The 27543-nt window shown below is 53.5% G+C and overlaps 1 protein-coding gene across 4 annotated transcripts; it reads left to right on the plus strand.

Annotated features, from left to right (window-relative positions):
• Positions 1 to 1937: 1937 nt before the first annotated feature.
• LOC137306220 (sialic acid-binding Ig-like lectin 13) lies at positions 1938 to 21032 on the plus strand. Of its 4 annotated transcripts, XM_067975335.1 has the most exons (9): positions 1938 to 2160; positions 3072 to 3136; positions 5477 to 5541; positions 6250 to 6624; positions 12307 to 12597; positions 13421 to 13702; positions 14872 to 14974; positions 15985 to 16036; positions 17885 to 18251. In XM_067975335.1, exons 2-9 carry the CDS (start codon positions 3105 to 3107, stop codon positions 18152 to 18154), a joined length of 1470 nt encoding a protein of 489 aa, XP_067831436.1. In that variant the 5' UTR covers positions 1938 to 2160; positions 3072 to 3104; the 3' UTR covers positions 18155 to 18251. The 4 variants fall into 4 exon arrangements, with proteins under 4 accessions (XP_067831436.1, XP_067831433.1, XP_067831434.1 ...); XM_067975332.1 differs by lacking the exon at positions 15985 to 16036 and having other exon boundaries at positions 17885 to 21032; XM_067975333.1 differs by lacking the exon at positions 14872 to 14974 and having other exon boundaries at positions 17885 to 21032.
• Positions 21033 to 27543: the final 6511 nt, after the last annotated feature.

Raw genomic sequence — 27543 nt, forward strand, 5'->3', positions numbered from 1 at the left:
TGGATTACGGGGCTCGAGTCTCTGGAGTGGGGGCTCGAACCCACGACCTTCTGAACTCAGAGGCGAGGTGAGAAGAGAGAGAGAGAGAGAGAGCTACCTACTGAGCCACAGCCAACAAATATCATCCTCCCGACAATACGCTCATCTCCTGTGTGATTTCTCCTTTGTCAATAGAGGGCAATGTTTGACTATTTGTAATCAGGGCCTTAACTATTACTTCTATATATTACTTTGCTTTGGTTTCAATTTCTTTGGTACAGTAATTATCTGTAGTTCCACCTTCTGTAGTGTTCCTTTTCAAGAGTGTTCAGAAGCACTGGTCTTTATTAAATCCGTAAAGAGGCCTCAGTACAATTTGTGGGAACAGGCTCGAGGGGCTGAATGGCCTACTCCTGCTCCTAGAGCCGAGAAGTTACTGTTACAAATCTTCTCACGACCTCAGGACGTCCCAAAGCGTTTCACAGCCAATGAAGTGCTTTTGGAAGTTTAGTCGTAATGTAGGAAACGCGGCAGCCAATTTGCGCACAGCAAGATCCCACAAACAGCGATGTGATAAATGACCAGATCATCTGTTTTTTTTTAGTGATGTTGGTCGAGGGATAAATATCGGCCCCAGGACACCGGGGAGAACTCCCCCCTGCTCTTCTTCGAAATAGCGGCCGTGGGATCTTTTACGTCCCACCCGAGAGGGGCAGACGGGGGCCTCGGTTTGGCGTCTCATCGGAAAGACGAAACTTGGACATTAAATGTAGCTGTCAGACGAACTGCTCAGTGTTAGTACGCGATCTCACCTCTGAACCAGACAGTCAAGGGTTCGAGCCCCACTTAAGCTGACACTTCAGTGCCGTGCTGAGGGAGTGCTGCACTGTCAGAGGTGCCGTGTGTTCATTCTCGGGATGTGGGCGTCGCTGGCGAGGCCGGCATTTATTGCCCGTCCCTAAGTTGCCCCTTGAGAAGGGGGCGGGGAGCCGCCTTCTTGAACCGCTGAGTGTCTCGCTGGGACCCACATCAGAGGGGGGGGTTAAGAGTCAAGCAGGTTGGTGTGGGGGCTGGAGTCACGTATAGGCCCAGAATGGGTCAGGACGGTGGGTTTCCTTCCCGAAAAGGGCTTAGGGAACCACTTGGGTTGTTATGACAATCTGACAACCTCACAGTAATTTTTGCTTTTGATTTCCTGATTTTGTTTCAAACTGAGTGCAAACTCTCAAAGTGCCCTGGTGGGATTTGAACTCTTAATCTCCGGATTATTAGTCCACCGTACCCCCTCGGATGAGCCTTTAAACCCAGGCCCCCTGTCCACTTTCTCAGGTGAATGTTAACCGTTGTAATGGGGAGGTCGGGGGGGGGGTGGGTGATAAGGCCCTTGTGTTGTGTTAGGCTTTTCGGCCTTGCGTTGTCAAGCAGACAATTCGCGCACAGCGAGATCCCACGGAACCGGCAACGACCAGACAGTTTGACTCGTTCGTTGGTGGAAATCGGGGCGTCCGATTGCAGTCCAAAATCGTATTCAAAATGAGGAAGTGTTTTGATTGAGTAGATAAGGGAGAAACTGATTCCAGCGGCAGGAGGGTCGGTAACCAGAGGGCACAGATTTACAATAAGTGGCAGAAGAACCAGAGGGGGAGATGAGGAGAATGTTTTTTTACGCAGCGAGTTGTTCTGATCTGGAACGCGCTGCCTGAAAGGGCGGTGGAAGCAGATTCAATAATAACTTTCAAAAGGGGAATTGGATAAGGAAAAATTTGCAGGGATACGGGGGGGGGGAAGGAGCAGAGGGGACTAATTGGACAGCCCTTTCAAAGGGCCGGCACGGGCACCGATGGGCCGAGCGGCCTCTATTCCTGTGCTGCATCATTCTGTGCCAGGAATAGATGGCACTTCGAGCTGTTGGGAACGGAAACGAGCAGGGGACTGACGTCATGCCTTCCTGTACCGACCGCAGAAGCAACAGCAAGAGGAAGTGTTCGCTGGTCGGTGTCTGACCACAGCTCCGGCTGCGATCCGCGACGGTCACCCGGTCACACGCAGGATCGAGCGGGCACCCCGCCCGGTCTGAACCCCTCGCCCGGGCACTTCTCGAAAGAAGCTCGCCCCACCCTCGGCCTGGTCTTTTTTTCCACCCCGCCCCCCCTCCCGCAAGGGCCGATAATCTTCAAGCTGGTAAGAAAAACGTTTCAATTGAAAGGACTTGTATTCCTATGGCGCCTTTCGCCGCCTCAGGACGTCCCAAAGCGCCTTACAGCCAATGGAGTGCTTTCTCGAAGTGTGGTGAATGCGGGAAAGCGCGGCAGCCGATTCGCGCACAGCAAGATCCCACAAACAGCAATGTGATAAATGACCAGATCGTCTGTGTTTTGTAGCGGTGTTAATTGAGGGATAAATATCGGCCCCAGGACACCGGGGAGAACTCCCCCCTGCTCTTCTTCGAAATAGTGGCCGTGGGATCTTTTACGTCCCACCTCAGAGGGGGGCAGACGGGGGCCTCGGTTTAACGTCTCATCCGAAAGATGGCACCTCCGACAGTGCGGCGCTCCCTCAGTACTGACCCTCCGACAGCGCGGCGCTCCCTCAGTACTGACCCTCCGACAGTGCAGCGCTCCCTCAGTACTGACCCTCCGACAGTGCGGCGCTCCCTCAGTACTGACCCTCCGACAGTGCAGGGCTCCCTCAGTACTGACCCTCCGACAGTGCAGGGCTCCCTCAGTAATGACCCTCCGACAGTGCAGGGCTCCCTCAGTACCGACCCTCCGACAGTGCGGCGCTCCCTCAGTACTGACCCTCCGACAGTGCGGCGCTCCCTCAGTACTGGCACTGGGGGGTGTCGGCCTGGATTACAGGGCTCAAGTCTCTAGAGTGGGGGCTCGAACCCACGACCTTCTGACTCAGAGGTGAGCTACCTACTGAGCCACAGCGGATACAGTAATTAGATAAATCTAAAGATATCAAGAAAAGGGAGGAGAAAAACTATTTAAGAGAACTCGATTTGAAGTTAAGCTGTTTCAAGGACATTGTAAATTGAACGTCTCTGGTTTATCTAGTCTTGTAATCTATTCTCTTTACTCTTGATCTAGCTTCGGTTGAAGCAAATATTCGATGGACTACATATGGACATTCATCCTTTCCTCTCTGATCAAAGGTAAATTCCTCACCGTTATTGTCCCAAAGAGATTAGAGACACATGTTTTCTGACGAGTAAATCTTCACGTTTCGGGAAATAAGGCACTGCGCCCCCACTCTCCGTCCCCGATTTGCTACCTCCCCCGTCCTCACCCTGGGAGAAACAGCCTCGACAAGTTGTACACGCACTGGTGTTCTCGGAGCTGAGGGCCGGAGAGGGATAGGACTCGATCGCTGTGCGACACAGAGCAATCGGAGTCTCAAGAATTCGGTATCCGTTCTGTCTCTGCGTTGACTCGCACATTAAACCCTGATGTGGAGATGCCGGTGATGGACTGGGGTTGACAATTGTAAACAATTTTACAACACCAAGTTATAGTCCAGCAATTTTATTTCCACATCGTTCACCTGAGGAAGGAGGTAGCCTCCGAAAGCTTGTGAATTTAAAATAAAATTGCTGGACTATAACTTGGTGTTGTAAAATTGTTTACAAACATTAAACCCTGTTCACTGATAGATAACGTTTCCTGCAAATTTAGATAGGGGACTCTATCTTTTGCCAGCTGGAAAACACGGTTACTGGGAGTGTGTCGGTATTTACAGGGGGTCCCCGGGAGTGTGTCAATATTTACAGGGGGTCCCCGGGAATGTGTCAGTATTTACAGGGGGTCCCCGGGAGTGTGTCCGTATTTACAGGGGGTCCCCGGGAGTGTGTCGGTATTTACAGGGGGTCCCCGGGAGTGTGTCAGTATTTACAGGGGGTCCCCGGGAGTGTGTCAGTATTTACAGGGAGTTCCCCGGGAGTGTGTCAGTATTTACAGGGGGTCCCCGGGAGTGTATCAGTATTTACAGGGGGTCCCCGGGAGTGTGTCAGTATTTACAAGGGGTCCCCGGGAGTGTGTCCGTATTTACAGGGGGTCCCCGGGAGTGTGTCGGTATTTACAGGGGGTCCCCGGGAGTGTGTCAGTATTTACAGGGGGTCCCCGGGAGTGTGTCAGTATTTACAGGGAGTTCCCCGGGAGTGTGTCAGTATTTACAGGGGGTCCCCGGGAGTGTGTCAGTATTTACAGGGAGTTCCCCGGGAATGTGTCAGTATTTACAGGGGGTCCCCGGGAGTGTGTCAGTATTTACAGGGGGTCCCCGGGAGTGTGTCAGTATTTACAGGGGGTCCCCGGGAGTGTGTCGGTATTTACAGGGGGTCCCCGGGAGTGTGTCCGTATTTACAGGGAGTTCCCCGGGAGTGTGTCAGTATTTACAGGGGGTCCCCGGGAGTGTGTCAGTATTTACAGGGGGTCCCCGGGAGTGTGTCAGTATTTACAGGGAGTTCCCCGGGAGTGTGTCGGTACTTACAGGGGGTCCCCGGGAGTGTGTCCGTATTTACAGGGGGTCCCCAGGAGTGTGTCAGTATTTACAGGGGGTCCCCGGGAGTGTGTCAGTATTTACAGGGGGTCCCCGGGAGTGTGTCAGTATTTACAGGGGGTCCCCGGGAGTGTGTCAGTATTTACAGGAGGTCCCCGGGAGTGTGTCAGTATTTACAGGGGGTCCCCGGGAGTGTGTCAGTATTTACAGGGGGTCCCCGGGAGTGTGTCGGTATTTACAGGGGGTCCCCGGGAGCGTGTCGGTATTTACAGGGGGTCCCCGGGAGTGTGTCGGTATTTACAGGGGGTCCCTGGGAGTGTGTCGGTATTTACAGGGGGTCCCCGGGAGTGTGTCGGTATTTACAGGGGGTCCCCGGGAGTGTGTCAATATTTACAGGGGGTCCCCGGGAGTGTGTCAATATTTACAGGGGGTCCCCGGGAGTGTGTCAATATTTACAGGGGGTCCCCGGGAGTGTGTCAATATTTACAGGGGGTCCCCGGGAGTGTGTCGGTATTTACAGGGGGTCCCCGGGAGTCAGAATGAGGACAGGTTGCACAGACTAGCCTTGTATTCCCTTGAGTTTAGACGATTGAGGAGTGATCTGATCGCGGTATTTAAAATGTTAAAATCATTTGATGGGGTCGATAGAGAGAAACTATTTCCTCTGGCTGGGGGTGTGGCCAGAACAAGAGGGCATAACCTTAAAATTAAAATTCAGAAGCGAAATCAGGAAGCACTTTTACACATAAAATGGGCGTGGGAATCTGGAACTCTCTCCCCCAATAGTTTGTGGATGCTCGGGGTCAATTGAAACTCTCAAGACTGAGCTCGATAGATTTTTGTTGGGTGAGGGTATGTGGAGTTGAGGTACAGACCCAGCCGTGATCTGATTGAATGGCGGAACAGGCCCGATGGGCTGAATGGCCTCCTCCTGCTTCTGTGTTTCATTTCCCTCGCTCGTTGAGACGAGGGAAAGTGCTGATCTTTTATCTCACCACAGTCAACACAACGCAAGGTTTCCAGACAGGATGTCGTCTGTCACAGCACAAGACCAGGAAAAAAGCCGTGAGTTTGGTGTCTAACCTCAGAGGATGGGAGGTCGCACTGGGCGGAGATGAACCTTCGAGACTTGAAAGAAAATGACGTGGGGAGAGAGAGAGAGAGAGAGAACCAACTAACTTGTATTTCTATGGGGCCTTTCACCATCTCAGGATGTCCCAAAGCGCTTTACCGTTAATTAAGAACTTTTTTTGAAGTGTAGTCACTGTTGTTATGTAGGAAACACGGCAGCCAATCTGCGCACAGCAAGATCCCACAAACAGCAATGCGATAAATGACCAGATCATCTGTTTTTAAGTGATGTTGGTTGAGGGATAAATATCGGGCCCCAGGACACCGGGGAGAACTCCCCCCGCTGCTCCTCTTCGAAATAGTGGCCTGTTGGGATCTTCCACGTCCCACCCGAGAGGGGCAGACGGGGGGCTTCGGTTTAACGTCTCATCCCGAAAGACCGCACCTCCGGCAGCGCGGCGCTCCCTCAGTACCGGGCGCTGCGGAGTGTCGGCCTGGGATTTGCGCTCAAGCCTCTGGAGTGGGGGCTCGGACGCACGACCTCCTGACTCTAGGGGAGAGAGAGAGAGAGAGAGAGAGCTACTCACCGAGCCCCGGGCTGACATGGGAAGAGGAGCCAAGCCTCCCCCTCACCGTCCGCAGTTTCTGAGCTGCGTTTTACCAAGATTGCTTGGACCCTCCCTAACCCCGTTTCTTCCGCAGCTGCTTCCAGCAAGGGTGAGTGGAAGGTTACTGCGCCCCAGAATATAACGACGGTCCGCGGCTCCTGTGTAACGATCCCCTGCTCGTTCAAGTATCCCAGGGACCTGACCCCGGACAAAATGGTGAAAATTTGGTTCAAATCGCACGATTCCTGGCCCAACGTTGTCTCGCACTCAACAGACCCCGAGGCGGCCATGGCCGAGTTCAGACACCGCGCGAGATTCCTCGATGAGCTGGGGCAGACGAATTGCACCCTGAGGGTATGGAACGTTTCCAAGGCAGATGAATCTTGTTACCTATTCAGAGTGGAAGTGGCAAATAAAGCGAAGTCCAAGTTCACCTACAAGAATTTCCCCGTCTGCATCCACGTTTTCGGTAGGCTTTCTGTTTTTTTTTACAGGCCGTTTTGACACTGGATTAACAGCAAGGATTTCCCCGCTCCATGCGTGGAGGGGAGGGAGAGCTCCAGGAATATCTGGACAGCTCCGGTGAGACCGCGGTCATGTTCTGGTGAATGGGGTTTACAAAAGAAAATCGGGAGACGCACTCCAGGGACCCCCACGTTCCTGGGGACCACCTTGTAAATACTGGCCCACTCCCGGGGACCCCCCCTGTAAATAGTGACGCACTCCCGGGGACCCCCTGTAAATACAGACACACTCCCGGGGACCCCCTGTAAATAGTGACGCACTCCCGGGGACCCCCTGTAAATACTGACACACTCCCGGGGACCCCCTGTAAATACTGACACACTCCTGGGGACCCCCTGTAAATACTGACACACTCCCGGGGACCCCTTCTGTAAATAGTGACGCACTCCCGGGGACCCCCTGTAAATAGTGACGCACTCCCGGGGACCCCCTGTAAATACTGATACACTCCGGGGGACCCCCTGTAAATACTGACACACTCCCGGGGACCCCCTGTAAATACTGACACACTCCCGGGGACCCCCTGTAAATACTGACACACTCCTGGGGACCCCCTGTAAATACTGACACACTCCCGGGGACCCCCTGTAAATACTGACACACTCCCGGGGACCCCCTGTAAATACTGACACACTCCCGGGGACCCCCTGTAAATACTGATACACTCCCGGGGACCCCCTGTAAATACTGACACACTCCCAGGGACCCCCCTGTAAATACTGACACACTCCCGGGGACCCCCTGTAAATACTGACACACTCCCGGGGACCCCCCTGTAAATACTGACACACTCCCGGGGACCCCCTGTAAATACTGACACACTCCCAGGGACCCCCTGTAAATACTGACACATTCCCGGGGACCCCCTGTAAATACTGACACACTCCCGGGGACCCCCTGTAAATACTGACACACTCCCGGCGACCCCCTGTAAATACTGACACACTCCCAGGGACCCCCTGTAAATACTGACACACTCCCGGGGACCCCCTGTAAATACTGACACACTCCCGGGGACCCCCTGTAAATACTGACACACTCCCGGGGACCCCCTGTAAATACTGACACACTCCCAGGGACCCCCTTTAAATACTGACACACTCCTGGGGACCCCCTGTAAATACTGACACACTCCCAGGGACCCTCTGTAAATACTGACACACTCCCGGGGACCCCCTGTAAATACTGACACACTCCCAGGGACCCTCTGTAAATACTGACACACTCCCAGGGACCCCCTTTAAATACTGACGCACTCCTGGGGACCCCCTGTAAATACTGACACACTCCCGGGGACCCTCTGTAAATACTGGCCCACTCCCGGGGACCCCCCCTGTAAATACTGACGCACTCCCGGGGACCCCCTGTAAATACTGACACACTCCTGGGGACCCCCTGTAAATACTGACACACTCCTGGGGACCCCCTGTAAATACTGACACACTCCCGGGGACCCCCTGTAAATACTGACACACTCCCGGGGACCCCCTGTAAATAGTGACGCACTCCCGGGGACCCCCTGTAAATACTGACGCACTCCCGGGGACCCCCTGTAAATACTGACACACTCCCGGGGACCCCCTGTAAATACAGACACACTCCCGGGGACCCCCTGTAAATACTGACACACTCCCGGGGACCCCCTGTAAATACTGACACACTCCCGGGGACCCCCTGTAAATACTGACACACTCCCAGGGACCCCCTGTAAATACTGACACATTCCCGGGGACCCCCTGTAAATACTGACACACTCCCGGGGACCCCCTGTAAATACTGACACACTCCCGGGGACCCCCTGTAAATACTGACACACTCCCAGGGACCCCCTGTAAATACTGACACACTCCCGGGGACCCCCTGTAAATACTGACACACTCCCGGGGACCCCCTGTAAATACTGACACACTCCCGGGGACCCCCTGTAAATACTGACACACTCCCAGGGACCCCCTTTAAATACTGACACACTCCTGGGGACCCCCTGTAAATACTGACACACTCCCAGGGACCCTCTGTAAATACTGACACACTCCCGGGGACCCCCTGTAAATACTGACACACTCCCAGGGACCCTCTGTAAATACTGACACACTCCCAGGGACCCCCTTTAAATACTGACGCACTCCTGGGGACCCCCTGTAAATACTGACACACTCCCGGGGACCCTCTGTAAATACTGGCCCACTCCCGGGGACCCCCCCTGTAAATACTGACGCACTCCCGGGGACCCCCTGTAAATACTGACACACTCCTGGGGACCCCCTGTAAATACTGACACACTCCTGGGGACCCCCTGTAAATACTGACACACTCCCGGGGACCCCCTGTAAATACTGACACACTCCCGGGGACCCCCTGTAAATAGTGACGCACTCCCGGGGACCCCCTGTAAATACTGACACACTCCCGGGGACCCCCTGTAAATACTGACACACTCCCGGGGACCCCCTGTAAATACAGACACACTCCCGGGGACCCCCTGTAAATACTGACACACTCCCGGGGACCCCCTGTAAATACTGACACACTCCCGGGGACCCCCTGTAAATACTGACACACTCCCGGGGACCCCCTGTAAATACTGACACACTCCCCGGGGACCCCCTGTAAATACTGACACACTCCTGGGGACCCCCTGTAAATACTGACACACTCCCGGGGACCCCCTGTAAATACTGACACACTCCCGGGGACCCCCTGTAAATACTGACACACTCCCGGGGACCCCCTGTAAATACTGACACACTCCCAGGGACCCCCTTTAAATACTGACACACTCCTGGGGACCCCCTGTAAATAATGACACACTCCCGGGGACCCCCTGTAAATACCGACACACTCCCGGGGACCCCCTGTAAATACTGACACACTCCCGGGGACCCCCTGTAAATACTGACACACTCCCGGGGACCCCCTGTAAATACCGACACACTCCCGGGGACCCCCTGTAAATACTGACACACTCCCGGAACCCCCCCTCAGTAAATACTGACTGCCTCAAGAAGACATTAATAAATTTGCAGAATGAGTGTGTCATTGGCAAATGAATTTCAATATAGATAAGTGTGAGGTGCTGCATTTGGCAGGAAGAATAAGGAGGCCACATACTGCTTGGATAATAAGAGTCTAAATGGGGTGGAGGAGCAGAGGGATCTGGGGGTACAGATACACAAATCACTAAAAGTAGTGACGCAGGTTAATAAGGCCATAAAAAAAAGCAAATCAAGCACTGGGGTTCATTTCTAGAGGGATAGAATTGAAAAGCAGAGATGTTATGTTAAACTTGTATAGAACCTTGGTTAGACCACACTTGGAGCACTGTGCACAGTTCTGGTCTCCATATACCTTGGTTAGACCACACTTGGAGCACTGTGCACAGTTCTGGTCTCCATATACCTTGGTTAGACCACACTTGGAGCACTGTGCACAGTTCTGGTCTCCATATACCTTGGTTAGACCACACTTGGAGCACTGTGCACAGTTCTGGTCTCCATATACCTTGGTTAGACCACACTTGGAGCACTGTGCACAGTTCCGGTCTCCATATACCTTGGTTAGACCACACTTGGAGCACTGTGCACAGTTCTAGTCTCCATATTACAAAAAGGATATAGAGGCACTGGAGAAGGTGCAAAAAAGATTCACAAGGATGATACCAGAACGGAGAGGTTATAACTATCAGGAAAGACTGAACAGGCTGGAGTTGTTTTCTCTAGAAAAGAGAAGGCTGAGGGGTGACCTGATCGATGTTCTTTAAGATTATGAAAGGGTTCGATAGGGTAGACGGAGAGAAGATGTTTCCACTTGTGGGGGAGACCAGAACTAGGGGGCCATAAATATAAGATAGTCACTAATAAATCCAATAGGGAATTCAGGAGAAACTTCTTTACCCAGAGAGTGGTGAGAATGTGGAACTCGCTCCCACAAGGAGTAGTTGAGGTGAATAGTGTAGATGGATTTAAGGGGAAGCTGGATAAACACATGAGGGAGAAAGGAATAGAAGGATATGGTGATAGGGTGAGATGAAGTAGGGAGGGAGGAGGCTCGTGTGGAGCATAAACACCGGCATGGACCTGTTGGGCCGAATGGCCTGTTTCTGTGCTATAAATTCGATGTGTTCATAGTTATTTCTATCAGTAACGATGGCGTAAAAACCCATCTGGTTCACTAATGTCCTTTAGGGAAGGAAACCTGCCGTCCTTACCCGGTCTGGCCTATATGTGACTCCAGACCCACAGCAATGTGGTTGATTCTTAATTGCCCTCTTAGGGATGGGCAATAAATGCCGGCCTTGCCAGCGACGCCCACATCCTGTGAACGAATAAAAAAAAAAAAAAGTATGGTTTCGAATTAACCATTTCACTCCAGAGTTGACCACTGATCCTCAGGTAGGATACCATACTAAAGACAAGTAACATAATTAAATTTCTTGTAGCGTTTCCCACAATTAGTGGATGAATGTAAGTTATTTTCTGGTATATACAAGACGGTGACAGAGCTGGGAGAGAGCCGTCAGAAACTCCGTTCGCAGAGGCGCCTAGTGGCCAGAGCCTGCAACTCCACCGTGACAGTTGACATAGCAAAACTGAATGGGAAATGTTGACATAGCAATTCACCATGTCAGATGTTGTCACAAAATATGTGATCAAAAATCATGACAACGTGAAATAAGGTTTGTGGAAAGGAAGTGGGCATCGCTGTAGAAGATTTTTAATAAGATATAGACTTAGTTCCTCAATGAAATGGGCGGACACATGGCAGATTAAATTTAACGCAGAGAAGTGTGAAGTGATACATTTTGGTAGGAAGAATTAGGAGAGGCAATATAAACTAAATGGTACAATTCTAAAGGGGTACAGGAACAGAGAGACCTGGGGGTATATGTACACAAATCTTTGAAGGTGGCAGGACAGGTTGAGAAGGCTGTTAAAAAAGCATACGGGATCCTGGGCTTTATTAATAGAGGCATAGAGTACAAAAGCAAGGAAGTTATACTAAACCTTTATAAAACACTGGTTAGACCTCAGCTGGAGTATTGTCTCCAATTCTGGGCACCGCACTTTAGGAAGGATGTCAAGGCCTTGGAGAGGGTGCGGAGGAGATTTACCAGAATGGTCCCAGGGATGAGGGACTTCAGTTATGTGGAGAGACTGGAGAAGCTGGGATTGTTCTCCTTAGAGCAGAGAAGGTTAAGGGGAGATTTAATCGAGATGGTCAAAATAATGAAGGGTTTTGATCGAGTAAATAAGGAGAAACTGTTTCCAGTGGCAGGAGGGTCGGTAACCAGAGGACACAGATTTAAGGTAATTGGTAAAAGAACCAGAGATGACATGAGGAAACATTTTTTTACGCAGCGAGTTGTTCTGATCTGGAATGCGCTGCCTGAAAGGGCGGTGGAAGCAGATTCAATAATAACTTTCAAAAGGGGGAATTGGATAAATACTTGAAGGGGAAAAATTTGCAGGGCTACGGGGAAAGAGCAGGGGGGGAGTGGGACTAATGGGATAGCTCTTTCAAAGAGCCGGCAGAGGCACGACGGGCCGAATGGCCTCCAGCTGTGCTGTCCCAGACCATGATACTGTGTTTTACTTTCACTAATTGTCGCTCGTTCGTTTCGCCTTAGATAGCCCGGATAATCCCGTTTTGTCGGATCCCGGCGAGATCATTGAAGGGATCCCATCCAGGCTGAGATGCACTGTCTATTCCAATTGCTCTCCGTGGCCGCCTGAAATCAGATGGAGCGGTTTAGGGGGGTTAATCCCCACCACCCAGTCGGCAAGCGAGCATTGGCAGTATTCCTCCGTGGTGACCATTGTGCCTTCATATCAAGACCACGGTAAACGCATCCATTGCCGAGTCGACAACGTTGACCTGAAAACCTCAAGTGAGAAAATCGTCAGGTTGAGAGTCAGATGTGAGTAGATGCCAAGTGACAGGCTGTTACGGACACGGCCAGGGAGTCAATCAAACCAGGTCTGACTCCCTGTCCTCTCCTCCATCGATTGGTTCCCCTGCTTTAAGGGGTAGAAGCAGACCTGACGAACTTATTATCCAAACTCGCAACACTCTCGGAGTATCGGCCGTGTCTCGGTGGGTAGCTCTCTCTCTCTCTCTCTCCTCTGAGTCAGAAGGTTCGAGCCCCCACTCCGGAGAATCGAGCCCCATAATCCCAGGCCGACACTCCCCCAGTGCCCAGCACTGAGGGAGCGCCGCACTGTCGGAGGTGCCGTCTTTCGGATGAGACGTTAAACCGAGGCCCCCCACCACCCCGTCTGCCCCTCTCGGGCGGGACGTAAAAGATCCCACGGCCGCTATTTCGAAGAGGAGAGGTGGGGGGGGAGTTCTCCCCGGTGTCCTGGGGCCGATATTTATCCCTCAAAGAACATCAATAAAAAGCAGATTATCTGGTCATTGTGACATTCCTGTTCGTGGGATCTTGCTGTGCGCAAATCGGCTGCTGCATTTCCTACATTACAACAGTGACTACACTTCAAAAGTACTTCATTGGCTGTAAAACGCTTTGGGACGTCCTGAGGTCGTGAAAGGCCCAATAAAAATGCGAGTTCTTTCTTTTTATTGAGATGTAAACGGGTAACCTGTTGACTTAGTAATCGATGATTCATAATTTGATCTGCTTTTCTTTAATGCTCTTTTTTTTAACCACATACACCAAAAAAATGAAGGAATCGCAAACTCTGTTGTCTTTTTTTCCATTGCCCCCGCCATCGCCCAACAAGACTCACCCAAAAACACAAGCGTAATCATCAGCGGAAAGGAGGGCGCGATGAAGGAGGGGGACAATATCTCCTTAACCTGTTTCACCGATAGCAACCCGAAGCCTCACAACTACACTTGGTTCAAGGTCCATGGGAACGAGACCATCAACCTGAACCAATTCACCAAGAACGTCATGTTGGCAAGAGATAATTGGACCTACTACTGCAAGGCCATCAACTCTGTTGGGTTTGGCACATCTCCGTCAACGACGATATCAATATCAGAACTATCTAACGACAAACGTGAGTGTCCCTTACTGAATCCTTCCCTCCTGTTCCTCCCATTTCCAGCCTCTTGTGCGACTCCTCCCTCAAACCTCACCCTACTTGATCGCAGTCTCTGGAGTTCCCTCCCTAAACCCCTCTGCCTCTCCACCTCCCTCTCCTCCCTCAACCCCGTTTCTCTGGGGATGCTGCATAAGGAAGGAAGGAAAGAAAGAAAGAAAGGTAGAGAGAGAGAGACAGATGGAGAGAGAGAGAGAGACAGATAGAGAGAGAGAGAGAGACAGATAGATAGATAGAGACAGATAGAGACAGATAGAGACAGTTAGAGAGATAGATAGAGACAGATAGAGAGAGAGATAGATAGAGACAGATAGCGAGAGATATAGAGAGATAGATAGAGAGAGAGCTAGAGAAAGAGAGAGATAGATAGATAGCGAGAGGGATAGATAGATACATAGATAGATAGATAGATACATAGATAGATAGATAGATAGATAGATAGATAGATAGATAGATAGATAGATAGATAGATAGATAGATAGATAGATAGATAGATAGATAGATAGATAGATAGATAGAAAGAAAGATAGAGGCAGATAGAGAGATTGAGAGAGAGGTAGAGAGCTAGATAGATAGATAGCGAGAGGGATGGATAGATAGATAGAGGCAGATAGAGAGAGAGAGATAGATAGAGACAGATGGAGAGCGATATAGAGAAATAGATAGAGAGAGAGAGCTAGAGAGAGAGAGATAGATAGAGAGAGGGATAGATAGATGCATAGATAGATAGATAGAAAGATAGAGGCAGATAGAAAGATTGAGAGATAGAGATCTAGATAGATGGATAGCAAGAGGGATGGATAGATAGATAGATAGATAGATAGATAGATAGATAGATAGATAGATAGATAGATAGAGGCAGATAGAGAGAGATTGAGAGAGAGAGAGCTAGATGGATAGATAGATAGATGGGAGCAGATTCAATAATAACTTTCAAAATGGAATTGGATAAATATTTGAAGGGGAAAAATTTGCAGGGTTATGGGGGAAAGAGCAGGGGGGGAGTGGGACTAATTGGATAGCTCTTCCAAAGAGCCGGCACAGGCACAATGGGCCGAATGGCCTCCTTCTGTGCCTTAAGATTCTGTGAACTAGCCAGAATCAATTCTTTTCTTGTTCTGCTTTAGATGGTTTGTCCTGGACATTAATTCTAATTGTCTGCGTAGTTTGCCTCGTTGTGATCGCCATGGTCACCATTGTTGCCGTGAAGTTTTGTTGTTCAAGGGACAAGTAAGTCTTAGCTCTGTCCTTACTATCTGTTTTGTAAATAGATCGATAGCGTCTTCTCCGGTGGAATTACTCCCCTCACCCAACCCCCAAATATCCACAACTGCACAATTTAGGAACTTATCCATGTTCAAACAACACCTTGCATTTATATAGCGCCTTTAACAGACGAAAGCGTCCAGAGGCGCTTCACAGGAGCGTAAATCAGACAAAATTTGACACCGAGCCACATAAGGAGATATTTGGACAGGTGACCAAAAGCTCGGTCAAAGAGGGAGGTTTTAAGGAGCGTCTTAAAAGGAGGAGAGAGAGAGGCGGAGAGGTTTAGGGAGGGAATTCCAGAGCTCAGGGCCCGGGCAGCTGAAGGCACGGCCGCCAATGGTGGAGCGATGGGAATGGGCAAGAGGCCAGAATTGGAGGAGCGCAGAGACCTCTGAGGGTTTGTAGGGGCTGGAGGGAGGTTACGGAGATAGGGAGGGGGGCCGAGGAGGCCATGGGGGGAGGGGGGTGGAGTTTGAAAGCGAGGGGAAGAATTTTAAAATGGGGGCTTTGCCGGACATGTGGAGCGTATAATTCTATATAATGCCAACTAGCTTATACTATTTAATAATTTATCCTAACACTGCTTCAGTGACCGAGCCAGTGGCTACACGATCAAAGGTACCAAGCCGCCCAGAGCAGACAGTTGAGTTAGCTGATTTCAGATGCGTTTGCACTATGGGGTGTTGACGATCAGCATCCGTTCCCCTGGAGCAGGGAGAGGGATACAGAGATATCAGCTACATGGCTCTGCTCCTGGTCACCACCTTGCCGCGGGACCCGAGGCAGCTTGCGATGCCGCCCATAGCCGAATAGCCGGCCACCGCGCACCGTCGGGGCTGAGGGGTTGGAAAAGAGCCGTCCGATTTAACAATTCTGCTTCAGTAACGGGCAGTCCAAGCTCACAGGGACATCAGAGAGATCTGTTAACGAGAGGCCAACCGGTGTCCATTATGTGTTTGTCCAACTTTTAGGTATTTTGGCCAAACACGACCTGCAGTTGTTACCCTGGAGCCCAGAAATGAGGTAAGAGCAGCTCTTTACATCGAAATTTAAAGTATAAAGACCAGTGGTCCCGAACAGTCTGCACTTTGTAGATAGATTAACCCAACCAACCCACCTTCTCACCACATCATTCAATCCCACCATCCCACCTTCTCCCCATATCCCTCAACCCCCCCTATCCACCTTCTCCCCATATCCCTCAATCCCACCTATCCACCTTCTCCCCATATCCCTCAAACCCACCTACCCACCTTCTCCCCATATCCCTCAAACCCACCTATCCACCTTCTCCCCATATCCCTCAATCCCACCTACCCACCTTCTCCCCATATCCCTCAATCCCACCTACCCACCTTCTCCCCATATCCCTCAATCCCACCTACCCACCTTCTCCCCATATCCCTCAATCCCACCTACCCACCTTCTCCCCATATCCCTCAATCCCACCTACCCACCTTCTCCCCATATCCCTCAAACCCACCTACCCACCTTCTCCCCATATCCCTCAAACCCACCTATCCACCTTCTCCCCATATCCTTCAATCCCACCTACCCACCTTCTCCCCATATCCCTCAATCCCACCTACCCACCTTCTCCCCATATCCCTCAATCGCACCGACCCACCTTCTCCCCATATCCCTCAATCCCACCTACCCACCTTCTCCCCATATCCCTCAATCCCACCTAACCACCTTCTCCCCATATCCCTCAATCCCACCTACCCACCTTCTCCCCATATCCCTCAAACCCACCTACCCACCTTCTCCCCATATCCCTCAAACCCACCTATCCACCTTCTCCCCATATCCCTCAACCCCCCCTATCCACCTTCTCCCCATATCTCTCAATCCCACCGACCCACCTTCTCCCCATATCCCTCAATCCCACCTACCCACCTTCTCCCCATATCCCTCAATCCCACCTACCCACCTTCTCCCCATATCCCTCAATCCCACCTACCCACCTTCTCCCCATATCCCTCAAACCCACTTTCTCACCTTCTCCCCATATCCCTCAATCCCACCTACCCACCTTCTCCCCATATCCCTGAATCTCACCCACCCACCTTCTCCCCATATCCCTCAAACCCACTTTCTCACCTTCTCCCCATATCCCTGAATCTCACCTTCCCACCTTCTCCCCATATCCCTGAATCTCACCTTCCCACCTTCTCCCCATATCCCTGAATCTCACCCACCCACCTTCTCCCCATATCCCTCAAACTCACCTTCCCACCTTCTCCCCATATCCCTCAATCCCACCTTCTCCCCATATCCCTCAAACTCACCCACCCACCTTCTCCCCATATCCCTCAAACCCACCTACCCACCTTCTCCCCATATCCCTGAATCTCACCCACCCACCTTCTCCCCATATCCCTCAAACCCACCTACCCACCATCTCCCCATATCCCTCAAACTCACCTTCCCACCTTCTCCCCATATCCCTGAATCTCACCCACCCACCTTCTCCTCATCTCCCTCAATCCCACCTACCCACCTTCTCCCCATATCCCTCAATCCCATCTACCCACCTTCTCCCCATATCCCTCAATCCCACCTACCCACCTTCTCCCCATATCCCTCAATCCCACCTTCCCACCATATCCCTCAATCCCACCTTCCCACCTTATCCCTCAACCTCATCTACCCACCTTTGTAAATCAGAGATCGATAGATTTTTGCTAGCCAAGGGGCATTAAGGGATGTGGAGCCCAAGGTGGGTAGATGGAGTTAGGTTCGCAGATCAGTCATGATCTCATTGAATGCTGGAACAGGCCCGAGGGGCCGAATGGCTTTCTCCTTTGCTGTAAGATGCTACGATTCTCTGATTTCCCTCCTGTCTCACCTGGGCCAATCCTCTTTCAGGCAACGCCCCGTTCAAGGAATGAGTACATCGGTGACAGGAGTGATATTTATGCCAACGTCACCGACAACAGTGAGTTCTCCTTCATCCACACCAGCTTTGAGCCGAAGGCGGCCGGTCGCAGGTTCCACAGTTCTGGGTCGGAGACCGCCAGGGCTCACGGAAACAGAGGGCGGCGCGAGACAGAGGCGACGGGACGTCCAGACTGTTTTAGCCAGAACGTCTATGCAAACTACAGAAACGGAGAGGACAATCAGAGGAGAGACGTGTGAGACATCGACTGACGTCAGTTCGGGGAGCGAGCGAGAAGTCCTCGGAGGGGAGATCCAAGAGAGAGAATTCGTTCGCAAAATTGCTGTCAAGAGATTTCAAGATGAGTTTGTTTTATTAAAGAAAGAACTTGCATTGCTATAGCGCCTTTCACAACCTCAGGACGTCCCAAAGCGCTTTACAGCCAATGAAGTACTTTTTGAAGTGTGGTCACTGTTGTAATGTAGGAAACACGGCAACCAATTTACGCACAGCAAGATCCCACAAACAGCAATGTGATAAATGGCCAGATCATCTGTTTTTTTAGTGATGTTTGGTTGAGGGATAAATGTTGGCCCCAGGGAGAACTCCCCCCTGCTCTCCTTTGAAATAGTGGCCGTGGGACCTTTTACGTCCCACCTGAGAGGGGCAGACGGAGCCTCAGTTTAACGTCTCATCCGAAAGACGGCCCCTCCGACAGTGCAGCACTCCCTCAGTACTGACCCTCCGACAGTGCAGCACTCCCTCAGTACTGACCCTCCGACAGTGCGGCGCTCCCTCGGTACTGACCCTCCGACAGTGCGGCGCTCCCTCAGTACTGACCCTCCGACAGTGCAGCGCTCCCTCAGTACTGACCCTCCGACAGTGCGGCGCTCCCTCAGTACTGACCCTCCGACAGTGCAGCGCTCCCTCAGTACTGACCCTCCGACAGTGCAGCGCTCCCTCAGTACTGGCAGTGGGGAGTGTCGGCCTGGATTACGGGGCTCAAGTCTCTGGAATGGGGGCTCGAACCCACGACCTTCTGACTCCAAGGCAAGAGAGAGAGAGAGAGAGACCCACTGAGCCACAGCTGACATCTTAGAGACAAGGAGTCAAAGGATATGGGGAAAAGGCGGGAAAGAGTTGAGGTAAAAATCAGATCAGCCATGATCTCATTAAATGGCGGAGCAAGGCTCGAGGGGCCGAATGGCCTACTCCTGCTCCTATCTCTTATGGTCTTACGGTACAGACGCTCTCCTGATTGTTGAAGAGATACCACAAGCCATTCAGACTAGGCTCAATCCCTGGTCGGTGCTGAATAAGCCAATCTCAGTTTAAGGATTGTGTTGGGGAGTGTTTAGCCTGATGTGTTTGGCGTCAAAGGGTGGAAGCTTAAAACTCTTAACTGTCCTGAGAATTGGGAATGTGAGTCTGTGCAAAGGTCTCCCGCCCGCCCAGTTATTTGAACAGAGGCGCTAACTGGTTTGTCTCGAATGAAATGAGACCTCCTGATTTGGTAATGTAAAGGGGAAAGTCACCTGAGTGCATCCATTGTCCGTGTCCAGAGGCTGCAGTGGGTAACGACAACACACGAGGGAATTGGAGAACGTACGAGAGAGAGGGAGAGAGAGAGGGAGAGAGAGAGAGGGAGAGAGCGACAGAATGAGAGAGGGAGAATGAGAAAGACACAGAGAGAGGGAGCGGGGGAAGAGAATGAGAGAGAATGTGACAGAGAGAACGAGAGAGAAAGATAGTTGGAGAGAGAAAGAAAACGAGAGAGAAAGAGGAGAAAGAGAAAGACAGATTGTAGGATATCAGTCCTTTTGAGGATTACGTGTCTGATTGTGTGTGCACGTGGCTGAACACGTCTACATACATGCATGTATGTGTACGTGTGCATGTCTGTGTGTGTCTGTGTGCGTTTCTGTGTGTGTCTGTGTGCGTCTGTGTGAGTTTCTATGTGTGTATGTGTGTCTTTGTGTGTGTCTGTGTGTGTTTCTGTGTGTGTGTCTGTGCGTGTCTGTGTGCATACATGTCTGTGTGTGTCTGCCTCTTTGCATGTCTCTATGTGCATGTGTCTGTGTGTGTGTCTCTGTGTGTGTGCATGTCTGTTCTGTGTGTGTGTCTCTGTGTGCGTATGTCTGTGTGTGTGTGTCTGCCTCTGTCTGTGTCTCTGTGTACATGTATCTGTGTGCATGCGTTTGTGTGTGCATGTCTTTGTGTGTGTCTGTGTGTGTGTGCGTGCGTGTGTCTGTGTGTGCGTCTGTGTGTGTGTGTGTGTCTATGTGTGTGTGTCTGTGTCTGTGTGTGTCTGTGTGTCTATGTGTGTGTGTGTGTCTGTGTGTGTGTGTCTGTGTCTGTGTGTGTGTGCGTGTCTGTGTGTGTGTGTGTGTGTCTGTGTGTGCGTCTGTGTCAGTGTGTGTGTCTATGTGTGTGTGTGTGTCTGTGTGTAGGCTGCACATTGCGGGCTGGGGAGTCTCTGTTCTCCACGGTTACCTGTGCTCACACCGACACCCACAAGATCCCAGTAAGTGGGGCGAGACCCTCTGTAAAGGGGAAGGTTCAGATCCTGTACAGCTGCACCTTATCTAGCGGGGAGGAGGGGGGAGTTATTTGTTAACACTCATATCCAATCACAAACCGGCTCCTGGCCCTTTAAGGCAGGAAATTGTGACAATTGTAGAAATTCAGGGAGGGGAGAGGGGGGGGAAGCATCAAATCAGCTGGCCCTGCAATTGAATGCACCCATCTCGCACTGAGTTCTCCATTTCTCTTTAATCCCTTTTGCCTTGTTGGCGGCTAACAGCTTTGAGCAAAAGATGGATCCTCCCTCCTGTTTCAGGGGCCAGCCTCTCAAACTCTCGGTTGATCTGCGCTACCTTCCCTTCGCTCGCCGCGCCACGCCTTCCAAATCTGGGCGTCGCCGGCCTGTGGCGCACGGTCACGCCCGCAGCCGCGCACTCCTACCACCGGACGGCGCCGCACAGCATCGCCAACGCGTTCCGAGGGAGGTTTGCTTGAACCGTGAGCAATGCCACGGGTGGGCGGGGTGGTTGATGTGTTAATTTTCACCGAAGGGTAACACTTGCAGCTCCTATTTTTCTTTTCTGTTGAATAAATGCGACGACAATCGAAATTAAACGGGCCTCGTAGCAGTTAATCCCGGTGTTTTGGGTCGCGTCCTTTGTTTCGACGCCCGGTATGTTTGGAGGTTTCTCCCTCCTGATTATTCTCTGCCTCTTCCCCTCACCCACAACGCCGTCTGTGTCTTAACCCCTCACTCTGGAATTCTTCCCCCTTAACCCCCCACCCTCCTCCTCCTCCTCCTCACTGCCTCTCTCCCCACCCTCGCACGACACCTCAAAACCAACTTTTTTTGGTTAATTCTCTGGATGCGGGCGTCGCTGGCAAGGCCGGCATTTATTGAGACGGGTGGTGGGCCTTCTTTTTGAACCGCTGGTAGCGGGTTTGATACGACTGAGGTGCGGTTAAGAGTCAACCAGGTCGGTGTGGGGACGGGAGTCACATATAGGCCCAGACCGGGTAAGGACGGCAGGTTTCCTTCCCTGGTGAACCAGTTGGGTTTTTAATCACAAACCGACAGCTTCATGGTCACTTTTACCGAGACCAGCTTTTTATTTCTGGATTCCTTTTTTTTTTCCAACCAATTTCAAATCCTCAAAGTGCCCTAGTGAGGTTTGAACTCACAATCTCTGGATTATTAGTCCAGGCCGACTGGTCTCCCTCAAAGAGCCAGCACGGGGGGCGATGGGCCGAATGGGGAAAGGGTTGGGGAAATGGGAACTAAGCGGAGAGCTCCTTCAGAGAGAGGGATAGAGGACACAGGGGCGATGGGCCGAATGGGGAAAGGGCTGGGGAATGGGAACTAAGCGGAGAGCTCCTTCAGAGAGAGGGATAGTGGACACAGGGGCGATGGGCCGAATGGGGAAAGGGCTGGGGAATGGGAACTAAGTGGAGAGCTCCTTCAGAGAGAGAGGAGACACAGGGTCGATGGGCCGAATGGGGAAAGGGCTGGGGAATGGGAACTAAGTGGAGAGCTCCTTCAGAGAGAGAGATAGAGGACACAGGGGCGGTGGGCCGAATGGGGAAAGGGTTGGGGAATGGGAACTAAGCGGAGAGCTCCTTCAGAGAGAGAGAGGAGACACAGGGCTGATGGGCCAAATGGCCTCCTTCCGTCCGTGTTAAAAAAAGAATTTGATGATTCCACAAAGCATTCACCCCACGACACAGAGGGGAGGCGAGGGCGCGGACAATGTGACATTGTCGAGCAGTATAAAAGGCTAAACCACGGGCCTGAAAAGGCTGGCATTAGCTTTAGAGCTTGCTATTATTCGGTGAGCTGCCCCCATTCTCTCTGTGATCCCAGTTTGCGATGACGGTAGGGAGGCCGGTGCCATTGTGTGGCCAGGGACGGTCCGTCTGTGCGCTCAATCAAACCTGCCGACCTCATCAGATGCTTTTGACGGGCCAAACTGCAGCCTTGGCACTTCGGGGCCTTCTAGAATGTCTACGGCCACCCACTCACACGCCCGCAACCCGCCCCTGACCTTCCCTGGCACCCCCATTGGTCAGTGCTCCACCGAGCCCCTGATTGGCGAGGAACTTGAGCAATTGTTGACCGTTCAATGGAATTCCCTTCATCAACAAATCAAGCTCCAATAACATTATTGGAGGTCGGCCGACTTAGCCTTTTTTTTCCCTTCGCACTGCAAGGATCTACCTCGTCTCTCCGGAGGGCCCGTTGCCAAGGTAACAAAGCTATTCTCCTCTCGGCCGGTGTTTGCGAGAATCGTTCCCGGTTTTTTTTTTGGTGTCCTTTCCAAATCTACACGGCCGTTTTCTTCAACTCAACTCAGAGCGGCGATGAGTTTAGAGGCGACCTGATAGAAGGCGATTACGTCAACTCCCATCCACCCAGCGCCCTAAGTGCAGTAAAACGTCCCCGAGGCCCATCGCAGACAAAAATTTGACACCGAGCCACACAAGGAGATGTTAGGGACAGGTGACCGAAAGCTCGGTCAAAGAGGTAGGTTTTAAGGAGCGTCTTGAAGGAGGAGAGAAAGAGGCGGAGAGGTTTAGGGAGGGAATTCCAGAGCTTAGGGGCCCGGGCAGCTGAAGGCACGGCCGCCAATGGTGGAGCGATGGAATCGGGGGGATGCAAGAGGCCGGATTGGAGAGCGGCCGGAATTCGGAGGGGAAGGGGAGGGCTAGGAGATTGGGAGGAGGGAGTCGGAGGCGAGGGGAGAAGGGAGGGAGGGTAGTGGCGAGGAGGGCCATGGAGGGATTTGAAAACAAGGATGAGAAGATAATGAGATTACATGCCCATTGAGAGATTATTCCAGTTTGACAGATTGGGACATGAGTTTTAAACTCCGCAGGAGTGGAAAGACCGGGAGTTGGTCTGTTCCTCGTTAACCCAGAGAGTAGTGATCCCCTGGAATGAGTTGCCGGCTGGTGTGATTGACGCTGACTCTCTGTTTGCCTTCTAGAGGGAGCTGGACCGGTCCCTGACTGGGGCAGAGATCGCATCGTACAGAAGGTAAGTGCCTTTATAGATAACACACGGTCCGTGTGATCTCCTGGAGTGGGGCTCGATCGCCTGAGGGAGTCGGAGAGGGATTTCCCAGAGTATTTTGTTGGCCCCGGGCGTTTATCTCTGGTTTTTGTGCCTCTCCCAGGAGATTCCGTGACTGTGGGGAGGGAGGATTGAAAGTGTCCAGACTCGATGGTCCAGCCTTCATGGTGTGTGGGGCAGGCTGGATGGACCACCTGGTCTTTTCCTGCCCCTCGTTCTCGTATGTTCGGAATGGCGACAGATCGTTGGCGTTTCCTTGTCCGCACGAGGGGTCCGTGGGGCTTCGGAGGGGCTGGGTCATCGAGCAGGAGGGCAGGCGGGGTCTCAGGAAGGAGGGGTGCGGGCAGGGGGAAGAGGGCAGATGCGGGCGGGGGGGGGGAGAGGGCGGGGCGGGCGGAGAGAGAGGGTGGGAGTGGGTAGGGCGAAAGGGCGGGAGAGGGGGGGGGGGGTGGGAGGGAGGGTGGGATGGGCGGGGGTGAGAGGGCGGGGAGCGTGGGGGCGGGAGAGAGGGCGGGACGGGCGAGGGGGAGAGGGCGGGGGAGCGTGGGGGCGGGAGAGGGCGGGACGGGTGGGAGGGAGAGGGCGGGACGGGTGGGGGAGAGGGCGGGACGGGGCGAGGGGGGAGAGGGCGGAGCGGGCGGGGGGAGGAGGGCGGGGACGGGTGGGGGAGAGGGCGGGACGGGTGAGGGGGAGAGGGCGGAGCGGGCGGGGAGGAGAGGGCGGGACGGGTGGGGGAGAGGGGCGGGACGGGTGAGGGGGAGAGGGCGGAGCGGGCGGGGGGAGAGGGCGGGGGAGAGGGTGGGAGTGGGTAGGGGCGAAAGGGCGGGAGAGGGGGGGGGAGAGGGTGGATGGGCGGGGGTGAGAGGGCGGGAGCGTGGGGGCGGGGAGAGAGGGCGGGACGGGCGAGCGGGGGAGAGGGCGGGGAGCGTGGGGGCGGGGAGGAGGGCGGGACGGGTGGGAGGAGAGGGCGGGACGGGTGGGGGAGAGGGCGGGACGGGCGAGGGGGGAGAGGGCGGAGCGGGCGGGGGGAGAGGGCGGGACGGGGTGGGGGAGAGGGCGGGACGGGGTGAGGGGGAGAGGGCGGAGCGGGCGGGAGGAGAGGGCGGGACGGGTGGGGGGGAGAGGGCGGGACGGGTGAGGGGGAGAGGGCGGAGCGGGCGGGGGGAGAGGGCGGGGGGGAGAGGGCGGGACGGGTGGGGGAGAGGGCGGGACGGGTGAGGGGGAGAGAGGGCGGAGCGGGCGGGGAGGAGAGGGCGGGACGGGTGGGGGAGAGGGCGGGACGGGTGAGGGGGAGAGGGCGGAGCGGGCGGGGGGGAGAGGGCGGGGGGGAGAGGGGCGGGACGGGGTGAGGGGAGAGGGCGGGACGGGCGGGGGGAGAGGGCGGGAGAGAGGGCGGGACGGGTGAGGGGGAGAGGGCGGAGCGGGAGGGGGGGGAGAGGGCGGGAGAGAGGGCGGGACGGGTGAGGGGGGAGAGGGCGGAGCGGGAGGGGGGGAGAGGGCGGGAGAGAGGGCGGAGAAGAAGGAGCTGTTTCAGGGAAGCTGTTGAAAGCAGAGAGTGAGACAGCGAGGCGGAGAGGAGGCTGGAAGGAGTAGCCATCACCTGAATACAATTAACACTAATTACTATAAATTATATGATACAATTAACAAAAGAGAGAAAGAATTTGCATTTCTATCGCGCCTTTCACAACCTCAGGACGTCCCAAAGCATTTTACAGCCAATTAAGTACTTTTGAAGTGTAGTCACTGTTGTAATGTAGGGAAACGCAGCAGCCCAATTTGCGCACAGCAAGATCCCACAAACAGCGATGTGATAAATGACCAGATCATCTGTTTTTTAGTGATGTTGGTTGAGGGATAAATATCGGCCCCAGGGACACCGGGGAGAGAACTCCCCCCTGCTCTTCTTCGAAATAGCGGCCCGTGGGATCTTTTACGTCCACCTGAGAGGGGCAGACGGGGGCCCTCGGTTTAACGTCCTCATCCGAAAGACGGCACCTCCGACAGTGCAGCGCTCCCTCGGTACTGACCCTCCGACAGTGCGGCGCTCCCTCAGTACTGACCCTCCGACAGTGCAGCGCTCCCTCAGTACTGACCCTCCGACAGTGCAGCGCTCCCTCAGTACTGACCCTCCGACAGTGCGGCGCTCCCTCAGTACTGACCCTCCGACAGTGCGGCGCTCCCTCAGTACTGACCCTCCGACAGTGCGGCACTCCCTCAGTACTGACCCTCCGACAGTGCGGCGCTCCCTCAGTACTGACCCTCCGACAGTGCGGTGCTCCCTCAGTACTGACCCTCCGACAGTTGCAGCGCTCCCTCAGTACTGACCCTCCGACAGTGCGGCGCTCCCTCAGTACTGACCCCTCCGACAGTGCGGCGCTCCCTCAGTACTGACCCTCCGACAGTGCGGCACTCCCTCAGTACTGACCCTCCGACAGTGCGGCGCTCCCTCAGTACTGACCCTCCGACAGTGCGGCGTTCCCTCAGTACTGGGCACTGGGGAGTGTCGGCCTGGATTACGGTGGGCTCGAGTCTCTGGGAGTGGGGGCTCGAACCCACGACCTTCTGACTCAGAGACGAGGGAGAGAGAGAGACCCCACTGAGCCTCGACTGACAACATTGTGTAATCAGAGCGGGAGTGGGGGGGAAGCAAAGCAAGAGGCCGCACAACGAACGAACCGCAGTCGGCCCAAACAAAAATCACACCCCTCCCCCGTTGATTCTTCTGTTTCCTCTCTCTCAATCGGGGGCGGGGGGGGGGGGGGGCGAAAGGGAAACCAGACTGTGATCCCACCCCCCCTCCCCTCCCCGACACAGCTGTGACCAGCACAATCTGGATCGGTCGGGGTTTGACCCACATGGTCAAATAGCTCGCCCGAGCTTTGTCGAGCCGGGGAAGGCGACCCGGTTTAACGAATGGGGTCAGGGTCACAGAAGAAAGAACGGGCCACACGTCAAGAGGGGGGGGGCGGTCGTGGAGAGAGTTGGGACCCCATGGTCCACCTTCAGGAGAGGGAGGGGAAGAACGTTTGGGAGGGGGGAGAGGGGAGATTCTTTGACGCCATTAATGCTGGCCATTGGGGATCCAGAATGATGCTTGACTCACCTCTTCTGACCCATCTCTCTTTCAGATCTCATTCTCCCAGTGATCTAGTGGGTGGAACCATCTCGCGCGGCCATGTACAGTTTCATGGGGCGGAGGCCTGTTCTGCGCCTTCATGGGAAATGTGCTCCTGGTGGTGTCCACGTGCGACCGATTACTGGATGCAGTACCGCCTGTCGGGCAGCTATGCCCCACCAGGGTCTCTGGAGGTACTGCATCTCGAGCAAGTGCTACATGCAGACAGACAGCATCGGTGAGGGCTGGTGAACCCAGACACTGCATCTCAGGGTCTGTCTGTGTGTGTGTGTGTGTGTGTGTCTGTGAGCAAGTGGGTGTGTGGCGTTGTGTGTGTGTGTGTCTGTGCGTATGTGTCTGAGTGTGTGTGTGTGTGTGTCTGTGTGTGTGTGTGTCTGTGCGTATGTGTCTGAGTGTGTGTGTGTGTGTGTGTCTGTCTGTGTGTGTGTGTCTGTGCATCTGAGTGTCTGTGTGTGTGTGTGTGTCTGTCTGTGTGTGTGTGTGTCTGAGTGTGTGTGTCTCTGTGCGTGTGTGTCTGTGTGTGTGTCTGAGTGTGTGTGTGTGTCTGTGTGTGTGTGTCTCTGTGCGTGTGTGTCTGTGTGTGTGTGCATCTGTGTGTGTGTGTCTGTGCATCTGAGTGTCTGTGTGTGTGTGTGTGTCTGTGTGTGTGTGTGTGTGTCTGAGTGTGTGTGTGTGTCTGTGTGTGTGTGTCTCTGTGCGTGTGTGTCTGTGTGTGTGTGCATCTGTGTGTGTGTGTCTGAGGTGTGTGTGTGTCTGTGTGTGTGTGTCTCTGTGCGTGTGTGTCTGAGTGTGTGTGTGTGTCTGTGTGTGTGTGTCTCTGTGCGTGTGTGTCTGTGTGTGTGTGCATCTGTGTGTGTGTGTCTGTGCATCTGAGTGTCTGTGTGTGTGTGTGTATCTGTCTGTGTGTGTGTGTGTCA

This window comes from Heptranchias perlo, chromosome 42 (assembly GCF_035084215.1).
Source record: "Heptranchias perlo isolate sHepPer1 chromosome 42, sHepPer1.hap1, whole genome shotgun sequence".
In the NCBI taxonomy this organism is placed as follows: Eukaryota; Metazoa; Chordata; class Chondrichthyes; order Hexanchiformes; family Hexanchidae; genus Heptranchias; species Heptranchias perlo.